The 24,306-nt window shown below is 47.5% G+C and overlaps 2 protein-coding genes across 5 annotated transcripts in view; both read right to left on the bottom strand.

The window, feature by feature from the left end:
* The window catches only part of DIP2A (disco interacting protein 2 homolog A), an 80,263-nt gene extending 79,260 nt beyond the window's left edge, over window positions 1-1,003 (bottom strand). For all 3 annotated transcript variants that reach the window (XM_080937587.1, XM_080937586.1, XM_080937584.1), the window contains exon 1: window positions 874-1,003. In XM_080937587.1, the coding sequence (XP_080793713.1) occupies window positions 874-964 (91 nt within the window). In that variant the 5' untranslated portion in view covers window positions 965-1,003. The remainder of the gene's footprint in view (window positions 1-873) is intronic.
* A 5,287-nt stretch (window positions 1,004-6,290) lies between these two features.
* Window positions 6,291-24,306, bottom strand: part of PCNT (pericentrin) — an 82,379-nt gene continuing 64,363 nt past the window's right edge. For both annotated transcript variants that reach the window (XM_080938104.1, XM_080938105.1), the window contains exons 35-43: window positions 21,383-21,627; window positions 20,267-20,369; window positions 19,176-19,349; window positions 11,583-11,702; window positions 10,694-10,926; window positions 9,736-9,812; window positions 8,831-8,969; window positions 7,786-7,910; window positions 6,291-6,723 (exon numbers count right to left, since the gene is read on the bottom strand). In XM_080938104.1, coding sequence (XP_080794230.1) covers window positions 6,683-6,723; window positions 7,786-7,910; window positions 8,831-8,969; window positions 9,736-9,812; window positions 10,694-10,926; window positions 11,583-11,702; window positions 19,176-19,349; window positions 20,267-20,369; window positions 21,383-21,627 — 1,257 coding nt within the window. In that variant the 3' untranslated portion in view covers window positions 6,291-6,682. The remainder of the gene's footprint in view (window positions 6,724-7,785; window positions 7,911-8,830; window positions 8,970-9,735; window positions 9,813-10,693; window positions 10,927-11,582; window positions 11,703-19,175; window positions 19,350-20,266; window positions 20,370-21,382; window positions 21,628-24,306) is intronic.

The following is a 24,306-nucleotide window of genomic DNA, read 5'->3' as shown; positions in this document are numbered from 1 at the left end:
GCAAGCATAGATGCTTTCCCTCCAGGGTTGGAGGGTCAGTTTATGGAGAACAGAACTCTTTTTCCCAGGCATCTCAAGAGGCACAACATCCAAACTGAGGGCGCCAATCTCTGAAGTCCTGTTATTTCCCTAAGTCTGTTTCTAACCGCCACTTACTTGACTTCTTAACTTTTTATAATTCTCATGTAGAGGGCTGATGGGGTGGCCCGGCGGGCACTTGCCCTCTAATCTGACAACCCGAGTTCATTTCCAGAACTCACACGTGGAAGGAGAGCGCCGGTTCCGTGCAAACTGACCTCCGACCTCCCCACGCCAGCACCGTGACCCTTGCTTACCCTTCCCCGCCCCCCGCCCAGTGTGAAATACTAGTATCAAAATCCCATAAAGGCATAAACCTCTTAAGTGTCAACGTGTTTTACATCTGCTAGACTAACGCACTTTAGCCTCATAATCCACGCGGTGTTCTTTTGCCTCGTTTTATGGATGAGGAAACTGAGGCTCACGAGGCAGACGGAGGTTCCAGGGGTGGGGCTCGGCTTCTGCATCCCGGGCTTCCTGCCGGAGGACAGACTGCAAGGCAGGCTCTGGGAGCACGGACCGTGGCCTTGACGCTTCAGAAGCCCAGACCGCGGTCCGGCAGCAAGAGTGCGCCTAGGCCCACCTCCCAGCCAGTCCCTCCCGGTGTCCTTCGGAGGCCGGGCACTCGCCAGTCTGCAGAAGCTGGCGGGCTCTCGGGCGAGCGGCCCAGGCAGGGATGCCGAGGGAAGGCCGGCGGGGATCCCGTTCGAGGGTACCCCTCGGGTTCCGGGGGTGACGCTCCCGAAGGTCCCTGGGCGGGGTCTCGGGCGAGGGTCCCTGACCGGGGGCTCTCACCTTCGGACAGCTCCAGCTCCAGCTCTGCCAGGCTCTCGAGCACCTCGGCGGGCAGCGGCGCCGCCTCCAGAGGGCATCCGCGGTCGGCCATGGCCGGTGGCTCAGGCGTTCCCCTGACCGGGGCCTGCAGACCCGCAGCGGCCGCCCGCAGCCGGCAGCGGGCGGGGCGCGGCCGGGGCTGCTTCGCACGGGCGCGGGCGCGAGCTCGAGCCGCTCCGGGAGCGCGCGGGGGACGCGCGTGCGCGGCTGAGGGGCGGGGCAACGCTTGCGCGGGTACGCGGGGCCGGCCCCACCCAGCAACTTTGAAGGCGCGCTTCCATTGGCCAATTAGCCACGTAGGAGAAAGCGGAGCTTTACTCGCCTGGGGGCTCGAGAACAGCGGCGGGAGGGGGAGATGGACAGAGGCGCCTTGGGCTGCGTGCGGCCCCCACTGTGAGCTGACTTCAATGTCGCCCAGGTGACCCTCCTTCCGGATCCCCAGCCTCTTCTTCCTCAGGCCTGCCGGCACACTTAACTCTAACCTGTCGGCGTCCCTGCTGTAGTGTCAGCAAACTCTGGCACTTACGTGTGTTTACTTACTGCTTTTCACAGTAACCCAGGAAGCACTCTGACATTGACCAAGAAGGAGCTCTGGCAGTGTCACAGTCCTTGAGATGACCTTGGGGCGTGGAAGCATAGATATGACATGTTGGGAACCTGAGTGGAATTTTTGAAGGAGCTATTCCCAAAGTGGGTGCACACACACACACATATACACACACATATATATTATATATATATAAACATACATAAACACACATACATATGCACGCGAGCACACATATTTTATTTCTAGTACTCTTTAGCCACCCTCTTGCCAGTATTACTATATCATCCAGCCCTCTCTACATACATTAAAAATCCCAGGTAGGCAACAAAAAGATCATTTTGGAGGCTTTAAGTGAGCCTAATATTACATCCACAAAAAACAGCATAGGAAGGTGTCCCCAACTGATTTTTAAAACACCTGCGCTGACTAATCTGTCCACACAGCCAGGGTGTGTGTTATGCAAACGCAGGACACAGGCTCAGATAGGAAGCAGTCAGAAGCTTTGCATGAACACTGGTCAAACGGCTCTCATATTTCTCCAGCCACTGGTTTCTTCTAAGGAAGGGCTCCCTGTCATCTTGAATGGAGAATGGCTGTTGAAAGTTCATTGATTGTGAAAGAAAAGAAAAGGCAACTGGGCTTCGGCCTTTCAAGGCGGGTGAAAGACTGGTGCAGACTGTCTGGAGTGGGTGTGGCCAGAGCAAGGCTTCCTGGATCAGGTAGCCAGGATTCAATGGCAGTAGATTTTTCACACTGATTGTAAAATATGCAAAACAGCCAGACTAGAAGGGATTCCAGCAGGTTGCTGGGGAAGGGTCTGCTTAGTCCCTCACGCTGGGCTGCCAGGAATAAGGGCGTGGTCTACTTGTCCTTCAAAGAACCTAAGTTTTACTTATTAACATCGGAGGGGGAAAAAGTTTACAATAAAGACTTAAAAATTCAACACAAAACGTTTTGAACAGCATTTAGCAACACTTTAAAGCACTTAACCATTTTTTAAAAGATTTTATTTATCTTATGGATGTGAGTACACTGTAGCTGTCTTCAGACACACCAGAAGAGGGCATCGGATCCCATTACAGATGGTTGTGAGCCACCATGTGGTTGCTGGAAATTGAACTCGGAACCCCTGGAAGAGCTGTCAGTGCTCTTAACCTCTGAGCTGTCTCTCCACACAGCATTTAGCAATTTCTAAGGCTTATTTTATGTTTGGGCGTTTTGCAGGCAAGTGTACCTGTGCACCACATGCCTGCAGTGCCAAAGGAGACCAGAGAGGGCGCCAATGCCCTTCAACTGTAAGACTGCCCTTAGCCACCAGTGCTAAAACAAAACCGGAGGTTTCTTCAAAAGCAACGCATACTCTTGACTAATGAACTGTCTCTCCAGCCCCCCATGTATCTGTCTGTAAGTATTCAGCCACTGCTTCAGGGCTCTAGGGAGAGTTGGATCCTTCAGTATATATCCACAGTTCAACAGGCTGAACAGGGGTTAAGGTGGGCTCAGTCATCATTATAGACCCAGCAAGGTGACCCAGTGAAAGGAAATACACAGCATGAAACCCCTTAATACAAAACAGTGGGCAGCTGATGGCAAACAGCAGGCGACTAAGAGCCAAACCCAATAAAATTGTATTTAAGAAAAAGAAAAAAAAAAAAAAAAAAAAAAAAAAGGCATCTGCAGCAGTGTGCGGCAAGCGCCAGAAAGATCCGGAGTAACTCTAAACACAGTAAAATTCTCAAATGAAACCATTCTCTGTAGCCATTTGCTCTTCTCTATGGTCGCCACAGTTCCCTAACAATGACCTGGAGGCTTACTGATAAATTAATGGTAGGCCTTGAGCTAGGCTTGTTCCCCAACTGGCTCATAACTCAATTATCTTGTTTATTCTGTTCTTTATCTGCCACGTGGCTAGTTACTTCTCAATTTCATACATCAAGCTTCCTCCAAATCTGTGCTGAATCTCTCACCTCTCCCAGAGTTCTAATCTCTCTACCGGAACTCCCACTTCCTGCCTTTTGCTGATAGGTCATCAGTTTTTGGTTGACAGATGATGCTTCCACACAGTACACAAGGGATTATCCCTACAATTCTCTAAAACGAAATTTGGAGCCCGGCCTTGGGGGCTTTGGGGGTGGGGGACTAGGCCTGTGCCATACGGCTTGGAAATGCCTATGTATCTATTTCCAAAGATTTTGACCCTTTAAACTGCCTGTCCACAGACTAGTGTCCTAACTAAACCTAGCATGACTCCCCGCTCCTCCACTTGGCAGAAGCTACCAAGAGACACAGCCATGAATGAGGCTGTGAGGGTCTTTCCAGGAGAGGAAACTCGCCAGACTGGGCTCTACCTTACAGTGCTGCCTCAGGCACAAAGAGATGAATAAAATTAGCTTTGCCTGCCTTCTTGCCAGTGATGGAATGTAGCTGTTGCTGCTACAGTTCCTCTTACCCTTCACCGACATCAGAACCTAGGTCCCTCTTCCAAAATGGACTAAAGACCAGTGACTGACCAGGAATCCTCCAAGCCTTTAACACCAGACCTGGAAAAGAGGCATCCAGTTTCTCGGACTGAGCAGCCGCTGGCTGGCGGGTAGCCACTGTTTGGCTGCCCAAGTAATTGTATTGTATACGTGATGCTAGTTAAATCCCTTTTCAATTTACATTCTATTAGGTCTGTACCTCTAGATACACCTTACTAACACCCCACCTGCAGGATCCTAGACATAGAATTATGGTTACTTCTGAGCATGATTCAGATAAACAAAATAGATTAAAGGCCCCACTTCTCCAAAAAGCTGTGTATTCATTTGCTAACAATGTTAGGGAAGGACTCGAAACGGAGCTGCGTCAACAGTTTACCACACCAGAATTCTGGAGGCTAGAAGTCTAAGACAAGGTGTCAGACAGGATCCGTTCCATACAGAACTGTACAGGATAATCTGTTCTGTAGCTGTCTCCTGGCCTCCAGTGGCTACTGCTAATCTTTGATGTTTCTTGCCTTCCAGACTCCCCCCCCCATCCCTGCCTTCATGTTCATATGATGTTATGTGCCAGTGTCTAATTGTCACCAAACACCATTCATACCTAACATGAGAACACTCTAAATAGCTCATCTTAATTTGATCATCTGCAAAGACCCAATTTCGACTAAGGTCATAGTCATATATACTTGAGGTGAGGACTTCAATATCCCTTTGGTTGGGGCAAAATCATAATACACAGCCAACATGTATATACTGGCAGAAGGTGAGGGGACTGTCTGAGGCTTGATTACTAGAATGCTTGATGAAGCAAGCTAGAATGTAAAACTGGGTAGCAGGGTTCATGGTCCTATGAGGAATCTTTCAAGAGACTGGCAACAAAAGCTTTCACATCCAAAGAACTGTATGTCAGGTGGGTCACAAGGAGAAGGGGCTGGAGGCTGGTGACACACAGTTGCTTCAGAGGGAGAGAGACCCCCCTGAGGCTGGTGACACACAGTTGCTTCAGAGGGAGAGAGACCCCCCCCCCTGCAAGAACACAAAGGCTAGCTGTGCCCTAATTGTTTTTAGGGTCTAGTGGTAAGGTGTGTTCTAGGGCATCTTAGAAGTAACAAACTTACCAGATTTTGCCCTTCCATCAGAAGCAGGAGTCACAGCCTGACGCTGCTCATTATCCAGTCTGGCAAACTTCTTCCTGGAGATCTACACTCAGATGTAGCCAAGATCAGACAGATTGTGTGTAGTACGGGAAAAGAGGAGGGAAATCCTGATGGCTCAGCCCAAACAGGCCATTAGGGACATTTGCTTATCATCTGAGGTCCCCATGGATATCAGGGACCAGAAGACAGTAGAGGGGGACAGACAAGGGACCTGAGAGAAGGAAGATGTGTTATCTAAAGCCAGCTCACAGGGCCTGAGAGGACTAGGCTCATGGGAGAGGAGGAAGTTAATCCCGTAGGTACCCCTGGACTGGCAAGGCACCTTAGCAGCCTTTTGGCACCCCAGGGTAGAGCATGACCTATATGAGGTAGGAGAGGCCCTGGTGGATCTGAGTCACTGAAACCAGCAAATAAAACAATTCATACAGTGCTAACCCAACTGACAAATACGATAAGATTTATTTATGTACTGGTTTTTGAGACAGGGTAGTCCTGGAAGTCACTAAGTAGCCCAGGCAGACCTGAGTGCTGGGACTAAAGGCATGTGCCACCAGGCCTGGCAAACAGGAATTCTTGGTGTGGGACTGCACTGGAAGGCCTCTCCTCCTCCACTTGCTGACTTTGTAGTGCTGAGAGACACCATGCAGGCCTACAGCTACAGGTGTGCACGTGTGTGCGTGTGTACCATGTGTGCGAGTGTGTGCCTTTGGCAGCTGAGCTGCCTCATCAGGACTTGTCTTTTACCATGGGGGACAGTTTCATAGTTCTTCAAGCCCCAATACAGTGGCTCATCTCTGGGTTACCCTACTTTATCTGTCTCAGCTCAGGAGACAACAGGGCAAGCACTTATATCTAATTACATCCGAAAACCTGATGTGCTTTGTTTTTTAGCCTGGGCTTTAACTGATTCACCACTTCATTCATTTGAAGTATTTCTGGGCCAAACTTTAATTGAGCGTGATAAACGTATGCCCCTCTTATATTGTGAATTAGTCTTAAATACTACACCCACTAACTATACTTATTGTTCCAAAAACACTTGACCATGTTTTCTGAATCCATACATATATGTGGATGTCCGTGTGACACACCTGACCATACACTCATTGAGGGGTGAAGGGTTCTGAACCAGATTCACTGCATGGTATAAACATGAAGGAGTTATAGAAAGGTTGTAGCCATGAGAAGCAAGTTTGACATTTTATTTGTTTTGCCAGCAACAACAATAAAAATAAACTGAACAGATTAAAAAAAAAAAAAAAAGACCATCCATCCTCACATCAGAGAACATTCCTTCCTATGAGTTCATTTTCAACTGACCCTCCCATCCTGACATGGTAAGAAAATAAGCATCTTCTGCCACGGAGGCAGGTGGCACAGGGCCCAGCACAGCCCCTGCTCACTGGGCGGGAAGGAGCGCAGCGTGCGCCCTCCAGCTAGCAGTGTCTGGAGGTGGCTCCTAGCGGCTGGTGTCACCACTCCCGAAGTGTGTGTCCCAGGCCATACCACGAGCTTTCCTTAGGAAAAACCATCTTTCCTCAAATAGAAATGTCAAAGGTTAAGAGCCACAAGGACTTTATTCATTGTTTAATCTTCTGGTGGCAGGATTTCTGAGTAGAATCTAAAATTAAAACAGAATAGAAACCTGTTGTAAGACCTTTTAAAAAAAATGTCTGTAACTTCAAGACACCATCACTGAGCTGAGCTTTGGGAAAATGTGTTATAATAAAACTTTTCTAATGAAATATTTTCTAATGAAAATAAAAGGTTAGGTCTAAGAAATTATTACATAAATATACACAGGTCAAATCATTATTAGTAATAATTCAAATGTGAAATACCCTTCACAACAGCACATGTTTTAAGGCAGTGTGCAGATGTCCCAACACGCTATTTTAGGAGGCTGTGTACCATTAGGATATAAAGCCTCACTGAAGGAAGTGATTTACTGAACACAGGAAGTGTTTTTTTTTTTAAACAGCCTGGCCTCACTTCCTGTCCCTCCTCTACTTCCTAATCTGCATACATTCGAGCAGCCACACACATGAGCTACTCCAGGCAGCAGGCAAACCCTGACAATACTATTTCCTCTTGTGAACCAAAACAAATCATTCTTGAGTTGCCTCTTGTCAGATATTTGATCAGATATGTGATCAATTTTCTAACAGAAAACTGGTGCTAGAGAGCGGGGCCCTTGTTAGATAACCTCAGCCACATGGTAAGGCCTTTGGCTAAAGTCTTTGCCTGAAGAATTGGGAAGTGTGGAGCTACGGGCTAGAGGCACTAGCCAATTCCTGCTGCTTCCCAGATTGTTGCTCACAGAGATGAGGAACAGTTAATTCTCTTTACATTCTCCACCAGTGTAAGAGGACAAAAAGGCCCCAGCACCATCCGAAGCCGACTTCCCCACCACATAATGTGCTACAGCTGTGTAAACAATCAGTCCCCATAACAATTACAGCGATGAGGTTAGAGGGTCTTTTGTTTTGAGATAGCCTATTACTCCGAAGCCCTAGCTAGCCCTCTGCTCGTGGTGTATACCAGTCTGGTTTCAAACTGTTTGCAACCCTCCTGCCAGGGCCTATCTAGTGCTAGGATTACTCAGGAGTACTGTCTATCAATTCACTAGCAGTCATTTCTATGTTGTTATGTTTCTAAGGCACAGTAATGCTATTTTTTTTACCTGGTGGCAACCCCCCAAGTCTTTGCTGGATCATTTCTAAACGATGAATGTATTCGGTCAAAGAATGCTCAGGATCTTGAGAAGCAGTCAGAGATCTTTCTAGCCTTGAACTTGAAGAAGTTGATCTGTAAACAAAGAACCATATGAGGGAGAGGGAGGGAGGGAGGGAGGGAGGAGGGAAGGGATTAAGTTAGCAAGTAATGCTATGTCCAGGGTGGAGCTAGGGTCAGCTGACCAATCAGGACTGGTCTCCACTAGGGCTACTCTCTTCATGCCCTGCTTTTTCTTTGCCTAGAATCCAGAGGCTCATGACTGCTAGGTCAGCCTAACAGCTGAACTACACACCCGTCCCATACTCCATGGGTGTGCTGGTACACTCCTCTAATTCCAGGATTTGGGAGACAGAGATAAGAGATCTCTGTTAAGGCTAGCTTGGTCTACACAGCAAGTTCCTGGTCAGCTAGGGCTACAGCATGAGACTCACAACAAAACAAATGCCCAAAACAAAACCAAAAAACAGTATCAACTTGTGTATCCCACTTTGCAGTCAGAGTAAGTGGCAACAATCATGCACCACTTTGTTCACCAAATTTTGAGATTACACCTGTTATCCCACTGCGTCCTCCACCTGGTGACCTCACAGGGCAAAAGTCACCCTTGTCTAATTCCCACTGTGACCATGCTTCCTGGCAGACCCTGTGTCTTCCTTTCCCACGAACCAAGCTACTAAACCTCTTCAGAGTGGGACACATCTCACTTACTGAACACAGGTGATCTTTTTCTGGGTTTTCTCTGTGTAACCCTGGATGCCCTGGAACCTGCTCTGTAGTGCTTACAGGCCTCAAATTCAAACATCTGCCTGCCTCTGCATACCGAATGCCGGGATTAAACTATATAAACCACCACCACAGCAACATAGGTGATCTTAGCCCTTCCTGAACAACACCAAGATCCCTAGGCTCTTGCAGACTCTGCTGTGTCCCCTACCTAGCTCTGAGCTAGTCAAAGACAAAATTTTCACACTACATTTCTCAGCCCAACTGACCTTTCCTTGCCCGGCGAGATGGCTGCCGCAGATCTGGGGCTGTGCCGGGAGTCCTTGGTATGCCCCGAGGAAATGTCTCGGGTTGGCAGAGACACTCTAGTTCCTGATGGAGAATGCTGTCTCTGGGATGTTCGATGTCCTTCCGAAGAATGATCAAACGCCAAGTCATTAGGAAAAGAAATTCACACTTTAGTATAAGGGTCCATTTGCCAAAAATGTAAGCTTATACAAACAATTTTAAGATCCTGCAGGGTGATTTCAAATTATATCAAGATGTGATATCCTCAAGTTTTGATGACCTGCATTTTGCTTGAATGACGCTGACCCTGGCTGCCAGCACTACATGGGTAGGTCCTGGCTGGGGGACTTCAGAAGGCCTTTAGGGAACGAGAGGTAAGCATGTCTGCTGACCTGACCTGAAGGCACTGTCAGGATGATGGGCAGACAGTGGTGGCTCAGTGGCCTGGGCCTTCCATGTTCTCTAAGTGGAAAGGCATTCACCTCTGCCACCCCTAGACACTAGGCAGAGACTCAGCAAGGAATCTCGCTTGTCACTTGCTCCTTTGAAGTCCCCGAAGCCACTGGTATACTTCCTATGATGAGGCAGTAGCAGAGAGCCCCAGAGAAAAGGTGCCATTGAGCTAAAACCAAGCATGAATGCTCACACAGGCGTGCAGCTGTATAAAGTCTGGAGAGCGACAAGGACCAGGTTGGTCAACACTCCAGACTCAGTGCTCAGCGCGTGCTCCCTGATGGGCGCTGGTCAGTCAGCGCTGCTCCCAACGCTGTAAGGTGGCTACCGACTGGGATTCCTAGTTTTCCTACTAAGCTTTATTACATCCCACACCACAACGTTCAAGAAAATGCGGCAAGCAGCAGGAAAGGCAGTGACACTTGAGACCCACCATGCCGGGTGCTTTTGCTGTGTATCAGCGCTCCCTTCCGATCCACTTCCTGCCATTTCTTAACCAAGAATCGCAACCTGCACAGAAAGGGGACAAAGCATGTTTAAAATGGGAGCCAACAGGAAGGAAGGAAGCAGCAACGCTCCTGCTGCGACCAGACTCCAGCAGGTGCCCTCCGGGTCACAGGAGACAGCCCCCACAACTGTGGGGGTCCATTGACAAGCTGCCAATTAGCTATGAACATGGTCCTGGCTGTACCTTCATGCTGGGTAGAAGCCTTCCACCTTCTAAAGAAGCCCCTTTGGGCCACACCCTTGTAGAGCTGGTTCTGCCCACATCTACCATAGCTTACCCACAGCCCTTCGCTTCAAAATTCAAGCCTGAATTTCATATCACCCGTCAGCAGGTACGTGCTAACAGTGTCGAGAAGGTAGCCGGCAGGCACTTGGCATTCCTTTTAGCATGGTTTTCCTGACAAATGGCATGACTCTAATTTTCCTCCTTGTGATGTGACAAACCATGAATTATTCCCAAAAAGACCACCAGGCTCGGAAACCTTTTCAGGCATTTTGATACTGGGTCCCCTACATAGTTCAGACTAACCTACAACTTTTGACCCTCCTGTCTCCTGAGTGCTGAGAGGACAAGCCTGTGCTGCCACACCCAGAGACAGCGTGAGTCTGTTTATTTACTTGTATGCACATTTCGCCTGCATATGTGTTATGTTCACATGAATGCCTGACACTAGAAAGGTCAGAACGAGGCACAACATCCCAAGGAACTAGAGTGATGTCATATCCACAACTAATGGCAGTGAATGACAATGTGGGCTCAGGAGCCATCCTTCAGCCCCTCCAGCAAGAATTCTTAAAGACCAGTTGTCATTATGTTGGAGAAAACACCACTGATGCAAGCATATGTTGTTCATTGCCGACTGGCTCAGAGGTGGAAGATTTACCTCAATACTGCGATAACCACCCGAACAGCGGTGCGGAACCTGGTGAAGGGACGTGACGTGGTGATTTTCTTATCGGCTTTGGAGGGAAAGACCCCCAAATGAGCAATCATGGAGAGTGTTTCCTGCTCAGAGTCCTGGAACCCACCAATCAGCAGTAAGAGATACTTCTTCTGATAAATCAGAGCTTTCCTAAAGCTCTCTGCTCTCAGATAATGCAGGTATAGCTTCTCCATCTGAAAGGAAGACAGTAAGAATCAGAGGAAACACACACACCCATATACATATATACATACACACATGTATGTATACACACACACACACACACACACACAGATCTGATATACATTCCTGATAGATCCCGTTCAGCACAACGGAACAGTTAGGAAATTAAGCTGGCTTGCACCTCACAGACTATCAGTCATCCGTGGACACTGAAGTGCTTCTCTTACAAAGGCTCTCAAAAGAAAAACCTCCACAGCACTCACACGTTAGCCCCACGTGGCTCTCAGGGAACATCACGGGTTCCATAGGCGATATAGGTGATGGGAAAAACGGAAACTTGTTTCCAAGCCTGAGAGGCACTTTTCCCTCAGAGGCAATTATAGGAGATTGTCTTCACCTACAGACACTGACCATTATCAGAGCAAACATGGAGTCTGAATACAACCCAACCAAGTCTGAGGGCCAGTTTATGCCGACTTCCTTTCTCGTAGTGATCTGACCACTAGGGCAGTGGGTCTTTCTGTAGAGAAGTGTGCTTGAACTATGTGTCAACAGACACACCAAGCAAATAAGAACCTTGTAGTAGTCAAGGTTTTCCTGCAGTGAAAAACTAGCCCTGGCTTGAGACGTGGCTGACACTCTGATGTGACACTCCTGAGTGTCTTACTTTGATATTGCAGGTATTTGTGTCCCCACTTGTAGCCTGCGCCTGCCATTCCGGGTCTGAGTGCCGTAGAGGAGTCTGCAGATCCGTCCCTTCTTGCTTCAGAGAAGACTTGCTTTGCCTCTGTGAAAAATAAAAAAACACAGCCGGCAACTCTAGAGTGTTATGGGTATATAACCACGGGGGAGTGTTATAGGTATGTACCTGCAGCCGTAGGTCAGAGATAAACTGTAGGTGGGTTATTCATCAGGATTTTTAAAAGATGGGGTCTCTAACTGAGGCCTTGGATTTACCAATTAGGCTAGTTAGTTGGCTGGTTAGCCCCAGAGACCCAGTAGTCTGTTTCCCCAGCACAGGGATTATAGGAGCATGTGCCACTACAATCTGCCTGTCTGTTGGGGGTTTTGAGGCATGTTCTCACTGTGCGGCTACCTGGAACTTGATGTGTAGATCCAGCCGGCCTTAAAACGGCCTGCCTCTGCCTCCTGAGTGGTGGGATTAAATGTGTGTGCCCACAGGCCTAGTTCACTTCTGTCTGCGGATGGAACTCAGACTTTATGCTAACACAGCAAGCACTTCACTAACCGACCCATCTAAGAAGGTGTTCTTAAATAGGAACATCCTGAGAAAGATGACTCAGAGGACAGTAACGCAGGGGACGACAGCCGCATCTGTGCCAATCTGAGAGAAAAGGCCGCACTCAAGCACCCCATTTCTAGCACAGCTGGCTGAAGACTACTGGGGGGGAGGTGCCCCAGATGAGGGCAGGAACTGGGAAAATGTCTCTCAAGGATTAGGATCCAGGGAGGCATTACTGGCCAATAGGCCAGTGCCATGTGTTGCCCCTGACTCGCTGGGTGTCACTTCAGCCCTGCTCAAGTCACTGAGATATCGATGCACACACAGAACATTTCGACAAGAGCAAGCCAGAAATATGTGGGGGCACACGGAGGTGCCCCAGTAGGAGAGTCAGAGGTTTAGGCGGTCAATCGGAAAATGGAAAAGACCACGTGACCCGGATGAGCTGTCAGTCACTGACTCCAGCTTATTCACTGCCTCTCTTTAATCTACCCATCAAAGATGGCATTTCCTCACCTCTGTGCTAAGCCTCTTGACCAGGTGCTACTCATAACTGTGACTAAAGCCCACAAACGCTCAGCAGGTTTTATCGCTGTCAAATAGAGAAACAACAAGTTCCACAGGCGCTCTAAACAAGGTGCCTTACAACACAAGGGAGGTGAGAGGGCTCGGTGAGGTTCTCGCCAGCTCCCAGGCACCTCCTAGTTCCTCATACCCAGCAGACAATGGGTCTGGGTGATCGGGCACAATGCAGTGAGTACAGACTTTCCTTCACCTCTGTCTACCAACAAAACCTGAGGACAAATGAAACCAGAAACAGCTGATAGGAGAAACAAGATTATCCACAACTCTAGGAGTGACAGAGCAAAGCAGAAATAAATCCATTTAGACAAATTAGCACCACTATCGACACGTTTGGTGGATGTGAAACAGTCCTCCATCCCAAGCTGGCCATACACCTGAGACCCTCACCAAGAAAAAGATAAAAGAACACTGAGTCAGCTCAAAGGAGTCAAAGCTACTTAAAATCTGTCTCTGACAATACTGGTCTAACACAAGGGAAGGCGAGATGACCTTCCATATCCGTGGACTTTAAGAATAAACATTGTTGCTAGGTCTCAAACCCAGGATAAGTCTCACTCCTTACCTGTGGCTCCTCCTAACACTCCTCGCTCTGCTCCCCCACCCTAAATCCCTCCCTCTCAGGTGTAGGACGAAATCTCTGAACCTGTAAACCAGCCCCAATTAAATGCTGTCCTTTATAAGAGTTGCCTTGGTCATGGTGTCTGCCCACAGCAGTAGACCCTAAGACACTGCCCTTGATGCTACATGCCAGACATCACTTTTTGGGTGAAATAACTGATACAAATGATGGGATCTTCTCAGGCTGCATCAGACTTTGCTAATGTCTGTCCCTTAGTACCCTCTGTCCTCCAGGACCTTCAGAGACCCTGCCTCTTGTTAAAAAGTTTCTTTATATAATGCTAACCTTTGTTGCTGTACAGATTTGGAATAGTATTTAGAAGGACAGACAGACAGAAGCTAGTGAGTTTAAACAAATTTCCTACATAAACTGGACATGAGACCGCCATGAGCCATAAAGTCATTGAATAAAAATCCCAGTGCTTCTGGTGGGCTACTTCCCTATGAGATGTTGGGATAGAAGACCATAACCCACACAGGCTATTACCGCTACATTTGGCTGCAGACCAGAACTAGATGGTCAAGACTCTATTCATGAAGGCACCATATAATCTGGTTGCAGGACGTGAAGATACCAGGCTGGCATTGAGCTGCCTGTTCCTGCTGGCTAGCTTTGGAAGCACCAGAAGTGCTATACAAGATGCTGAGGGGATGGGGGGGTCCAGTTAACGATCTTTCGTGGTACCAACAAGCTGAGCAAGACGTGCTTGCTAGTGCAATGGTGGCATGACTTATATGCACAACCAGCTGCTTTCCAGTTGGATTTAAGGCCTGTTCCACAAGAAGGCACTTATCTGGGAGTCAAACTCTGTAGCTGGGGAGGTCAGAGGCACCCTCAGAAAGGAAGTCCATTGTTATTATTTTGTTGAACAGGTATGATGTGCCTTCAACATGTATATTAGAGCCACAGATCCTCTATCCTCAATCATGAAGGAAAATCGTTTTGTAGTGGATGGGCACTGCAAAGATTCATAACTGGTCAAATTCCCAAGAATAAGTAAGTGGCTCTTGAAGTGGTATAGTGGCCAAAGCTCAACAATAAATTAAAAAAAAAAAAAAAAATCACACATCTATATTATTCCTCCAAAGCTCTGGAAGGAGAGGGGACAGAAAGAATATAAGAGCAAGAAAAAGGGGTAGAATATATTATGTAGCCATTTCTTCCAAATCCAAGCATTTCTTCCTAGACAGGGGAGAAAAGCTCATGCAACCTACAAGGCTCAGAAAGTTATAAGATTCACAAGGCTCCTTCCCAAAGTAATGAAGCAGTAAGTAATGTCTGGGGAGAGGTGCTTAGACTGCCAGTAGGGCTGTCTGTAAACAAGTGGACAAGGAGCTCCAGGATACAGTGTTTGTGGCAAGCTTCTTGGACAGGTCGCCAAACTTTCGAGTCACCAAACTAATAGTTACCATAAATAACTAGCCACCATAACTAATCCCAATAAACTCGCTGGGCCATCAAACTAGATCTGGATAGAACTGTTTCTTTGGTCTGTCAAAGATTGGTGCCCTAGCTTGGACTGAGTAGACATCTGTTCACATCTCTCCAGGAAAAGCCGTGTAGTATAAGGCCTCATGCATGACAGGCAAACTATCGTGGAGTTATATCCTTGCCTCTCATAAATCTTTACATTACTTCTACCTTTTGGATAAGAATAATACTGTAAAGGTTTTTTTTTTTTCTAGATTTATTTATTTACTTAATTACTTACTATGTATATAGAGTTCTGCCTGTGTGTATGCTTGATCCCATGACAGATGGTTGTGAGCCACCATGTGGTTGCTGGGAATTGAACTCAGGACCTCTGGAAGAGTAGTCGGAGCTCTTAACCACTGAGCCATCTCACAGCCCCCATAAAGGTTTTTATGTATAAGTTTTAATGCATAGAACAAACTTCCATGTACAAGTTCTCCCCAGCCCTTGGAAAAATACCTGAAAGTGGAATTGTTGAAAAACCTTTCAGAAACTGTTAGACTGGTTCTCAAAATAACAGCATCTCACAGTCACCTTTACATGTTCCTCTGTAGAGCTAATGAAATATAAATTAAAAAAAAAAAACAAGATTCTATAATTTTATATAGAAATTTATACTGAACTACAACTGCCAAACAACTTGAAAAGCAGAACTTGAAAAGGAGGCAGCAGTTCTTGGATGCTGGAGCCCCGGGGTCTGGAGGGCGGCAACAGTAGCAGGAACGTATTTCGGTCAGCCACCAGAAGCATGAAGCTTGGGGCTGACACCAGCAGAGTGGTAGCGGTGTGAGAGGTTGAGTGAGTTCCCTACCTATGGCAGAAGTGTGCACGCAGTTAACCACAGACAAGTACATCTCCTTCCATGTGCAATCTAATGAGTCTCTGGACAGTCTGTGGTAGCCTCTGACTGGCTAAATGTATGTGCCCCCCCCCCCAAAAAAAGAAGGTCAGTTTGTACCCAAGAGTTTCAATCAGTTTCCAGCTGCTCGGACAATGTTCCGATGACCTGTGCACCTCAGCTTGTTCCAGCCCCGAGTGCAAACGGAGCGTGTTCTAAGCTCTATTCTCTGCCGCTTCGCGACAGCTGGGGCTGTCCCTTGACCTCAGAAAGGAGCTGTCAGATGCAATTCCCTCCTAGTAGCTCCTTGCCCTGAGGGATTGGGCCTTCAGGTTTTACAAAGCCCCGAATCTGAGACATCCCTAGGGCCCCTCTGACCCCATCACCGACAGACTCAGCATCAGACAACCCAGCAGAGAAACAACAATCTTTTCAGCACCATTCAAACAACTACATCCTTGAACAAAGGCAAACCAGAGTGAAATCCCAGGCCCAAAAACTATACTTTTCTGGAAAGAACAAATTAATATATTGGATTCAAAAACCAGGAACTTTTGTTCTGCAAGGGAAATCATTCAAAGAAGTGTGCAGAATAGACTGGGAAAAATATGTCACATATCTGAGAAAGGAGTGACATATTCACTAGGTTGTACAGAGCTACCTCTCTGTGGGGAGGAAGGGAGAGAGGGCCACGGTGAGAAATGCAAGGTGCGCACATCATCTTGCAATGAGAACAGATAATGGGGTTATAAGAAGATAAGGGGTTAACATGAAGACTCTCAAACACTGGGAGGATCAGGAAGAAGGCTTATGGCGGAGCATGAGACCACAGGTTAAGAGGACAGTTAGGGCTCTGGGTCAGTGATGCAGGCCAGCTGGTCTCCATGAAACTGACTCCCTTCTCTGAGGAACCACCGCATGGTACTCTACGTCCCAATGTAGAAAAGAGTAACGGACGAAACTGTAAGTAAGGGCAGCTGGAGCAATGGCTTGGCAGTTATGAACACTGCTTGGTGTTTCTCCAAAGGATTGCCAGATCCATTTGGCAGCTCACATTATCCATAACTCCAATTGCAGGAGATCTAATGACTTCTTCTGGCTTCCAAGGTCACATGGTTCACAGACATGTATGCAAGCAAACCACCTGAACACATAAAATAATAAAAGTGGTGTCTGTCTCCAGCGACTTCAAGAAAGATCCCAGTGCATCCCCATAGATGCAAATGATTACACCCACTTCTTGGTAGATCTGATAATGAAGAGAGTTTAGTTTAATTAGCAGCCCGAGACATCTCCAAGGTCGGAGGAAGAATGTTAGTGGCAAACATCTAGCAGAAAGCCAAGGTCAACGGTGAGCAAAAACCAGAGATGGACAAGGAGAAAGGGTACAGTGTCTAACTGCCTCTCACTGGATCGGCAACACATGAACAAAACATGATCATCTCCCTCCTTAGGTGCAGAGCACTTGGGCCTCCCACTGGCTCGGCCCACGGCAGTCCAGATTGTCCTGTTTCAGCTGTTGCTCTGTGTAAGACTTTCCTAGACTGAAAGTTGAAAGGCCTTGTCCTCTCTAGGGAAGCCCTCCCACTCTCAGGAGTCTCTTTCAATTTCCTTAGTTTTTCGGTTTTTCTTTTTCTCTTACTAAAGCTTGCTATCGTTGCTAACTCCCCCAACTGAGTCCTAAACCTTCACTGGTGCTGGACAAAAAAAACAGACAGACAATGGCCAGGCTCACATTTGATAGCTGAGTTTCCAGCACAAGTATAATCGGCCTGAGAATGATCTGCCCCACTCAAGATTCCTGCATCCGAGTCATATCTAAAGTATAAAACTCAAGACCCAAACAAGAAAACAAAAATCCAACTCAAAAACTACACCAAAGCCATCAAGAGTCACTTCACCAAGAAAGATGACAGAAAAGACACAGAGTATACTAAGTCATCAAGGACGGGGATATTCAAACTAAAGGAGATCCCATGTTACACGTGCTAGCCCAAACAGGAAACCTGGACAATCCCCAAACAGGAAACCTGGACAATCCATCAAATTCAGATCTCTAGCCTTCATTCCTCGGAAGGTGAGCACCACAGGGTCACGAAGGAATGGGGAGTTCACCCCCTGGGTATTTTTTTTTTTAAACCAGAGAAATGAACCCTGTGTCTACATAACACTATAAGTACTGCCCTGATACCTCTAGCAGTCAGAACTGAAAATAGTTCACATGTCACCCATCACATGACACATGGACCACCCAACACACAAACACTCAGCAATAAGAGAAACCAGTTCTCACTGCATAAACAGTCTGGGCAAGTATCAGAGCCACAGGAGAGATGTCAGAGACCCAATGAGAATGTGACACATTCTGGCATCCCTGACATGTTTGAGAACCCAGGCCAGTGCCTGCTGACTCCAGAGTAGACCCGGTGGCCTTGTTCCTTTAAGGGTCCACCTTGGCCTACATTTTGCTTGTGGCTGTCACAAAGATAGCACAAATCCCATGGGGGGGGGGTGTGTGTGTGTGAAAATGTACATGACACCATATCAAGACAACAAACTGCTGCTCAAGTTTTTTTTTTTAATTTAAGTTTTCATTATAAAAAAAGTAAATCATCAACTAGAAGAAAGAGAAAAGACAACCATGAATGTAAAGAGCCAACAGAACCCTGAGCTGGCCAGGTTGTGACAGCGTTAGTCTAAGCTTCCTGTTTAGAGCTTATACAAATGCTATGTAGTAGCCAGGACTATGTGGGATGCTGGACGTGCCTGAAGTAGAAAATCTGATGCTAAGATATAAAAATCAAAGAGTTGGGTACACGATTTGGCTGCTAAAGGGCTGGCCATACAAACAAGAGGACCTGAGTTTGGATTCCCAGCAGCGAGTGGGGATCTGTAATCTCAGCACTGAGGACAAGAGATTTCTAGAGACTGCTGCCCAGGCTATCTTCCTGAACCTGTGGGCTCCAGGTTAAGACTTTGTTTCAAATGATAAGGGAGAGCAACTGAGGAAGACATCTAATGTAGACTTCTTCTGGCCTGGGCACACAGGCACACAAGCACACAGGCACACAGGCACCCATGAACATGCACACACACAGCAAAACACTCAACACTGGGTATGATGGCACACGGCTGCACTCCCAGAACTTGGAATGTGGAGATAGGAGGATCAGGAGTTCGAGGCCAGCTACAGTTATATGGGGAGTTGGAAGCCAGCGTGAGCTACCTAGTACTCTGTCTCAGTCCCCACTGCCCCACAAGAACCAAGCAAAGCCCACAAAAGCTCGGTTGGCAATGTACAGGTGACTGAGTCAGGAGGACTAACTAGCTAGGAGCTTGAGACAAGCCCGGACAGCAGAGCAAGATCCTGGAATTCTGGGTCAGTCTGTATACTAGCAGGGATGGAGCCCCAGGGCCGACCAGGGAAAGTGGTATACGGGCCCCGATCTAGGAGGAAGCCCAGTTCCATGACCAGCAGCCAGGAAGAGGCACAGATACTCACGTTAAGAACGCAGCCCTTCTGTGTATGGTGCTTCAGGGTCTTCTCGAGCCGGGAGACGGTCCTGCACAGCTCAGCTTTCTCTCGGGTGGCCATGCCCACAGCTTTGGTGAGGGCATCATTGTCGCTCAGCAGTTCATTCATGAGCTGGACCTGTAGCTCTGCAGCCATCTTTTTCTTGAAGAAGAGTAAACAATTTTATAAGAACTTTGTGTTTTATTATTACTGATTGCTTCAGGGACTATAGTTTTCAGAAGATTTGGAATCTGATACTGGGCTTGTAGGACTGAGCAAAGCAAAACGGGACAGGACACAATAGGCAAGCAAATCACAGTTCTTTCCATCTTTTATAAACAGCCCACACAAAACTAGACTATTCTGGCACAGAAAGTGATACAGGTCTGCTACAAGTGAAATCTGAACTTGAGGATTTCAAGAGTCCCTTACTGAGGTGGTGAATTAAATAGGGAACGTTACTGCTCATCCTTATAACATGCCTGTGCACTTATAGCTAGAACCTTTAATCCTATATGGAGAAATGAGGAGAGGGACGGGACACAGCACATCTCCCTATGGCACTGGTTGAACGGGGCAAGAAGTGACACAGTAGGTGACTAGCTTCTCTATTATCTGATAACGTCATAATCGTATCTACCACAGGACACTGGTCACCAACAATGTCAGCATCTAGGACATGTAGGACCTGCGAGCAACCTCAAAGGCTCACAGGGAGCTCAGAGCTGTGATTTCGTTCCGGCTCCCAGCAGAAGCAGACAGAAGCAGGCTGCTGTGGGCAGGTGCCCCACCTCCCAGGCATGTGTCCTCAGCAGAAGAACCCACTGCCTTCTGCATAGACGACCACACAAGGTGTCAGAGTCAGATGCTAAGACACAGAGAGCAGTAAGCAGGGCACACGGGACACACGGTCTCTCACTTGCCCACACAACAATTTTAGAAGGAAGACTGGTTAACAGACAAGCCACAAAGAAGGCACGACATCCTCTACCAATGCCCCCAGAAGACAACACGTGCTGGGAGCTTAGCGTCAGGCCACTCTCTGGCTAGAGAATATGCCGTACAGAGCCCATCTGTACCTGAAAGGAGGTGGGCATGCTCAGTTCAGACTTCAGCTCCTCAAGCGTGCGCATTAAGGATGACACCGCCTTCTCATTTGATGACGTCCAGTCTTTAATTGTCCTAGGAAAACAAGCAGGTGTTTAAACGGTTTAAGTATACACTGAATGATTGCAATCCTAAACTATTCAAGGACTCTGTTAGTGGCACAAACAAAATGCATTTGTGCAGCATGTTCCTTGAGAAACCAAGGGGTCCAGCTCTGAGCTTCTGCATGGGTGATTTTCCAGGCTCGTGCGTTACTTCATCAAGAGTCTGTCCGTGACAGTGGTCTAGGCCCAGGATGCTATGGTAGAAGGCTGCCACACCAGCAAACAGGCACAGCTGAGAGTCAGAAATCCCCAAACCTAAGCTAGTGCTGGTGCCAGCATCCCCGCATCCCACCGCATCCTGTCAGACTGATTACAAAAGCATTTTCCTCGGTACCACTTGCTGCTAAGCCTGGCCACCTGCGTTTGATCTTCCATTTGGAGGAAGGAGACAGGAGACTCCCACAAGCTGTCCCCATACATTCACCCACACAGACACAAATGTGCAAAATAAATAAATACAACAGTGAAAAATGTCTAATTTTTGTCCTAAATGAAATCATCCTCGTCAGCAATCAAATCTGTAAGGACAAGGAGCTAGCCTAGCTGACAACAGCCCTGACCCACATGGAGGGCATGGAGGACGGAGGACAAGCTGAGGGAGCATCCAGGCCTGGACGGTGCACAGCTAGGTACATGTAAAAAAAACCCAATCTCAACACAGATACTATGTGTGAAAAACAAGATATGTAACATTAAAATGTAAAAATGTGGTTTTATCGGGATCTTTCAGAAGGCCTTTCCCATCAGTTCAACTAAACCCATGGAGTGGGAAAATGGAGGGACACCTTTACAACATGGTCCTGAAATCAAAGGTGCCATTACTTCTTTTTTGTCCCCCTTGCTATATAGACTTTGTTGGCTTGGAACTCCCTATGCAGACTAACTAGGCCAGTTTTGAACCTGTAGTGGTCTTCCTGCCTGCCTGGTGTGGGAGGGGCGGGATGGGTGGGGATGTGGCCCCTGGTACCCACTGTGCATGCCTACCTGTCTACTGTGTGGTTGGTAAAGCTTGTGAGGAGCCCGGCTGCACACAGTAGCTGTTGCCGTATCTTCTCCAGTTCCTGCTGCTGCTCCTGAAACTGGTCCCTTTCCAGAGAAGCCCGGCAGGGGGAGCCCCGGCAGGGAGCATCTCCTCCAGGCGCCTCCTCTCTCCACCTCAGCTCTCCGACCAGCCGCTGAAGCTGCTCGATCTTGTGCTCATCCCGCTGGCGCTGCAACTCTAGTTCTCGCTGTCGCAACAACAGTGGGAAAGACCATTACGGCTTTTCAATAGAGGAAAACATTACGGCTTTAAATACACTAGGCATCGGGGGCATGCCGACAACCAGCACTTGGGAGGTGGAAGCAAGGATCATGAGTTGATGGACAGCCAGGATGTACGCAGTAAGGTTCGCTAAGGCCAACCGTGGAATTGCTATAAGATCTCACCTCAAAGCAAACCAAGTCCTACACAATTCTCTGGCCAAAGACCAGCACTATAATGCAGCAAGCACCACACAGGGGACACCTCCAGCCTCCCCAAACCAACCACGCCCCCTGGGAAGAAGGGGCTTACACAGTTCATTGGCCCTTCACCCAGCACTGTCCACACAGACAAACTCCCACAGCAGAGTCTACACTGGAGTCACATCTTAGGTTTCAACCAAGTCTAAGGCCAGTGTACAGAGGTCTGTGAGGCTGACACGGGCTAAACTTCATTTATACACATATCCCAACACACAAGTCAGCACAGGATGACAGCGACAGGCAAACAACAAATCATGCAGCCCTGGAGCCTCACAGCCTGGCCTAACTGACCATCAGTCTAGCCCCACAGACGGAAGTGGGTCTACCTGTGAGCGCCACAGTGCTGTAGAGCTGCTAGCCCAGGATTGGGCACAGGGCAAAAGCAACCAATGGACCTGGACCCTCCCCTGACATGGAGTGAAGTCACCTCACCAGGTAAGGTGAGGGCGAACAGAGGGGTCTCAGAAAGATCTAGAAGGCTTGGAAGATTAAGGTGGATGGAGAGAACTGAATCCACAAGCTTATTCTCTGACCTCCATGTGACCGCCCTGGCACGGACGTGCATGCAGGAAACAGAACACTCCTTTCTTACGCCTCAGCTGGTGGTTCTACACTTCTGCGCCAAAACAATAAAAACAAAAACAAGGGGCCTTGCTAGGATCTCTGTGAGTTCAGTGCCATACTAGTCTACACAGCAGGTTCCAGAATAGCAAAGTCTACATAGCTCACTATAGCTCACTACATAGCTCAAAAAGACCCCTAAAACAAACCAACAAACAAGACCCAAAAGCCAAGAGGACCTTGTTATTATCACTTAGGCTGATTTTGAACTTGTAATGTATTAACATCAGCCTCCTGAGTGCTGGGAGAGGTAGGCAGATGTTTGAGGCCAGCCTGGTCTAAATAGTAAGTTCCAGGATAGCTGGCTGAGACTCTATTTCAGGGAAAATAAAAGAGAGAACATTCCGCAGCCCAGCCTAACCCATATGGGTATTATCATTCTGATCTAAAACTAAAGCTGTAAGAAAACTATAGGCTAATGTCCCTTCTGAATGCAGATACATTCTCAACAACAGAATCACAAAGTGAATGCAGCAGTTAAACAGAACTGTTCACCATGGCCAGAATGAAAGGCTGGTCCATCTGCTGCAAATCCATCACTAAAATTGCCTATCACAAAACCTACATACACTGAAAAAAAAAAAACACCTAGCAAAAGCCTTAATGCTTTTTTGGGGGAAGGGAGCAATGCTAGAAATATTTACAAGGCAAAACACTCCCCACTGAGCTATGTTCTAACTCATTCCTTAAGTCTAATATTCTATTGTAATTTAAAACAGATTTTTTAAAAGACTGAATAACCAGAGGTTAAAGTGTACACACACACACACACACACAAAGTAGGTTCCCCGGGAGTGATCCAAACTTCCTAAACGTATCCCAACTAACACTGCACACAACAGTGGAAGGCTGGATCTTCCTCACACAGGAGAGACAGGTGCTCCTGTTCTGGCCACTCTGGGCTGCCAAGTGTCAGCCGGGGCAAGCAGCAAGATGGGGAAGAGAGGACTGGAGCTGGTCAAACGCATCAGTGGGCAAAGCACTTGCCACGCTGGTCCGATGACCTGAATCTGAGTGTTAGGAGCCTTGCCGAGGGAGGACAACCAACACCCAAAGCTCTCGGCTCCACACCCACATAACACATAGCGTAGAAAGACTCGAGGACTGTGGACAGGGCTCAGAGGTCAAGAGGACCCAGGTTATATAATGAGCATCTACACAATGGCTTACAAGCAGCTGTAACTCCAGTTCCAGGGCCTCTGACGCCCTCTTCTGACCTCCACAGACACTGCACGCACATGTGCACAGAAGCAAATAACAGCAAAACAACCATACATAAGAAAAAAAGTTAAATTTAAAAGACATTAGACTGGACATGTGCCATATCTCAATGGTCAGTCTGTAACACAGCAATGGCTATATATGACAAATCCATGCCCAGTTAACATCGTGGGAACATCAGAGTGTTTCTTCTAAAATCCGGAATGAGGCAAGAGTGCCCACTCTTTCTACTCCTACCCAGCGTGTGCTTAAGCCTCAGTTACAAGATGAAAGAAATAAATAAGAGGGTATAGACAGAAATCAAATTAGTACTTTCAGACCGTTTAATCCTACACGTAAAAGTCCTAAAAACGTCACCAGAAGGCTCTTAGACATAACAACAGTAAACAAAGCGAAGTGACAGACACAAACAAACAGGCACACACAGAGGCACACACCAAAGACCTCTACAGTGAAAACCTACTGAGGGAAAAGCTTTGCATGAACTGAGAGAATTACTAGTGTGGAAAATGGCCCACAGATTTAATATAATCCCCATCAAAATCCCAATGACCTTCTGC

The sequence above is a fragment of the Micromys minutus genome (assembly GCF_963924665.1).
Source record: "Micromys minutus genome assembly, chromosome: 25".
NCBI classification, from domain to species: domain Eukaryota; kingdom Metazoa; phylum Chordata; class Mammalia; order Rodentia; family Muridae; genus Micromys; species Micromys minutus.
This window is presented reverse-complemented; position numbering and strand designations above follow the sequence as displayed.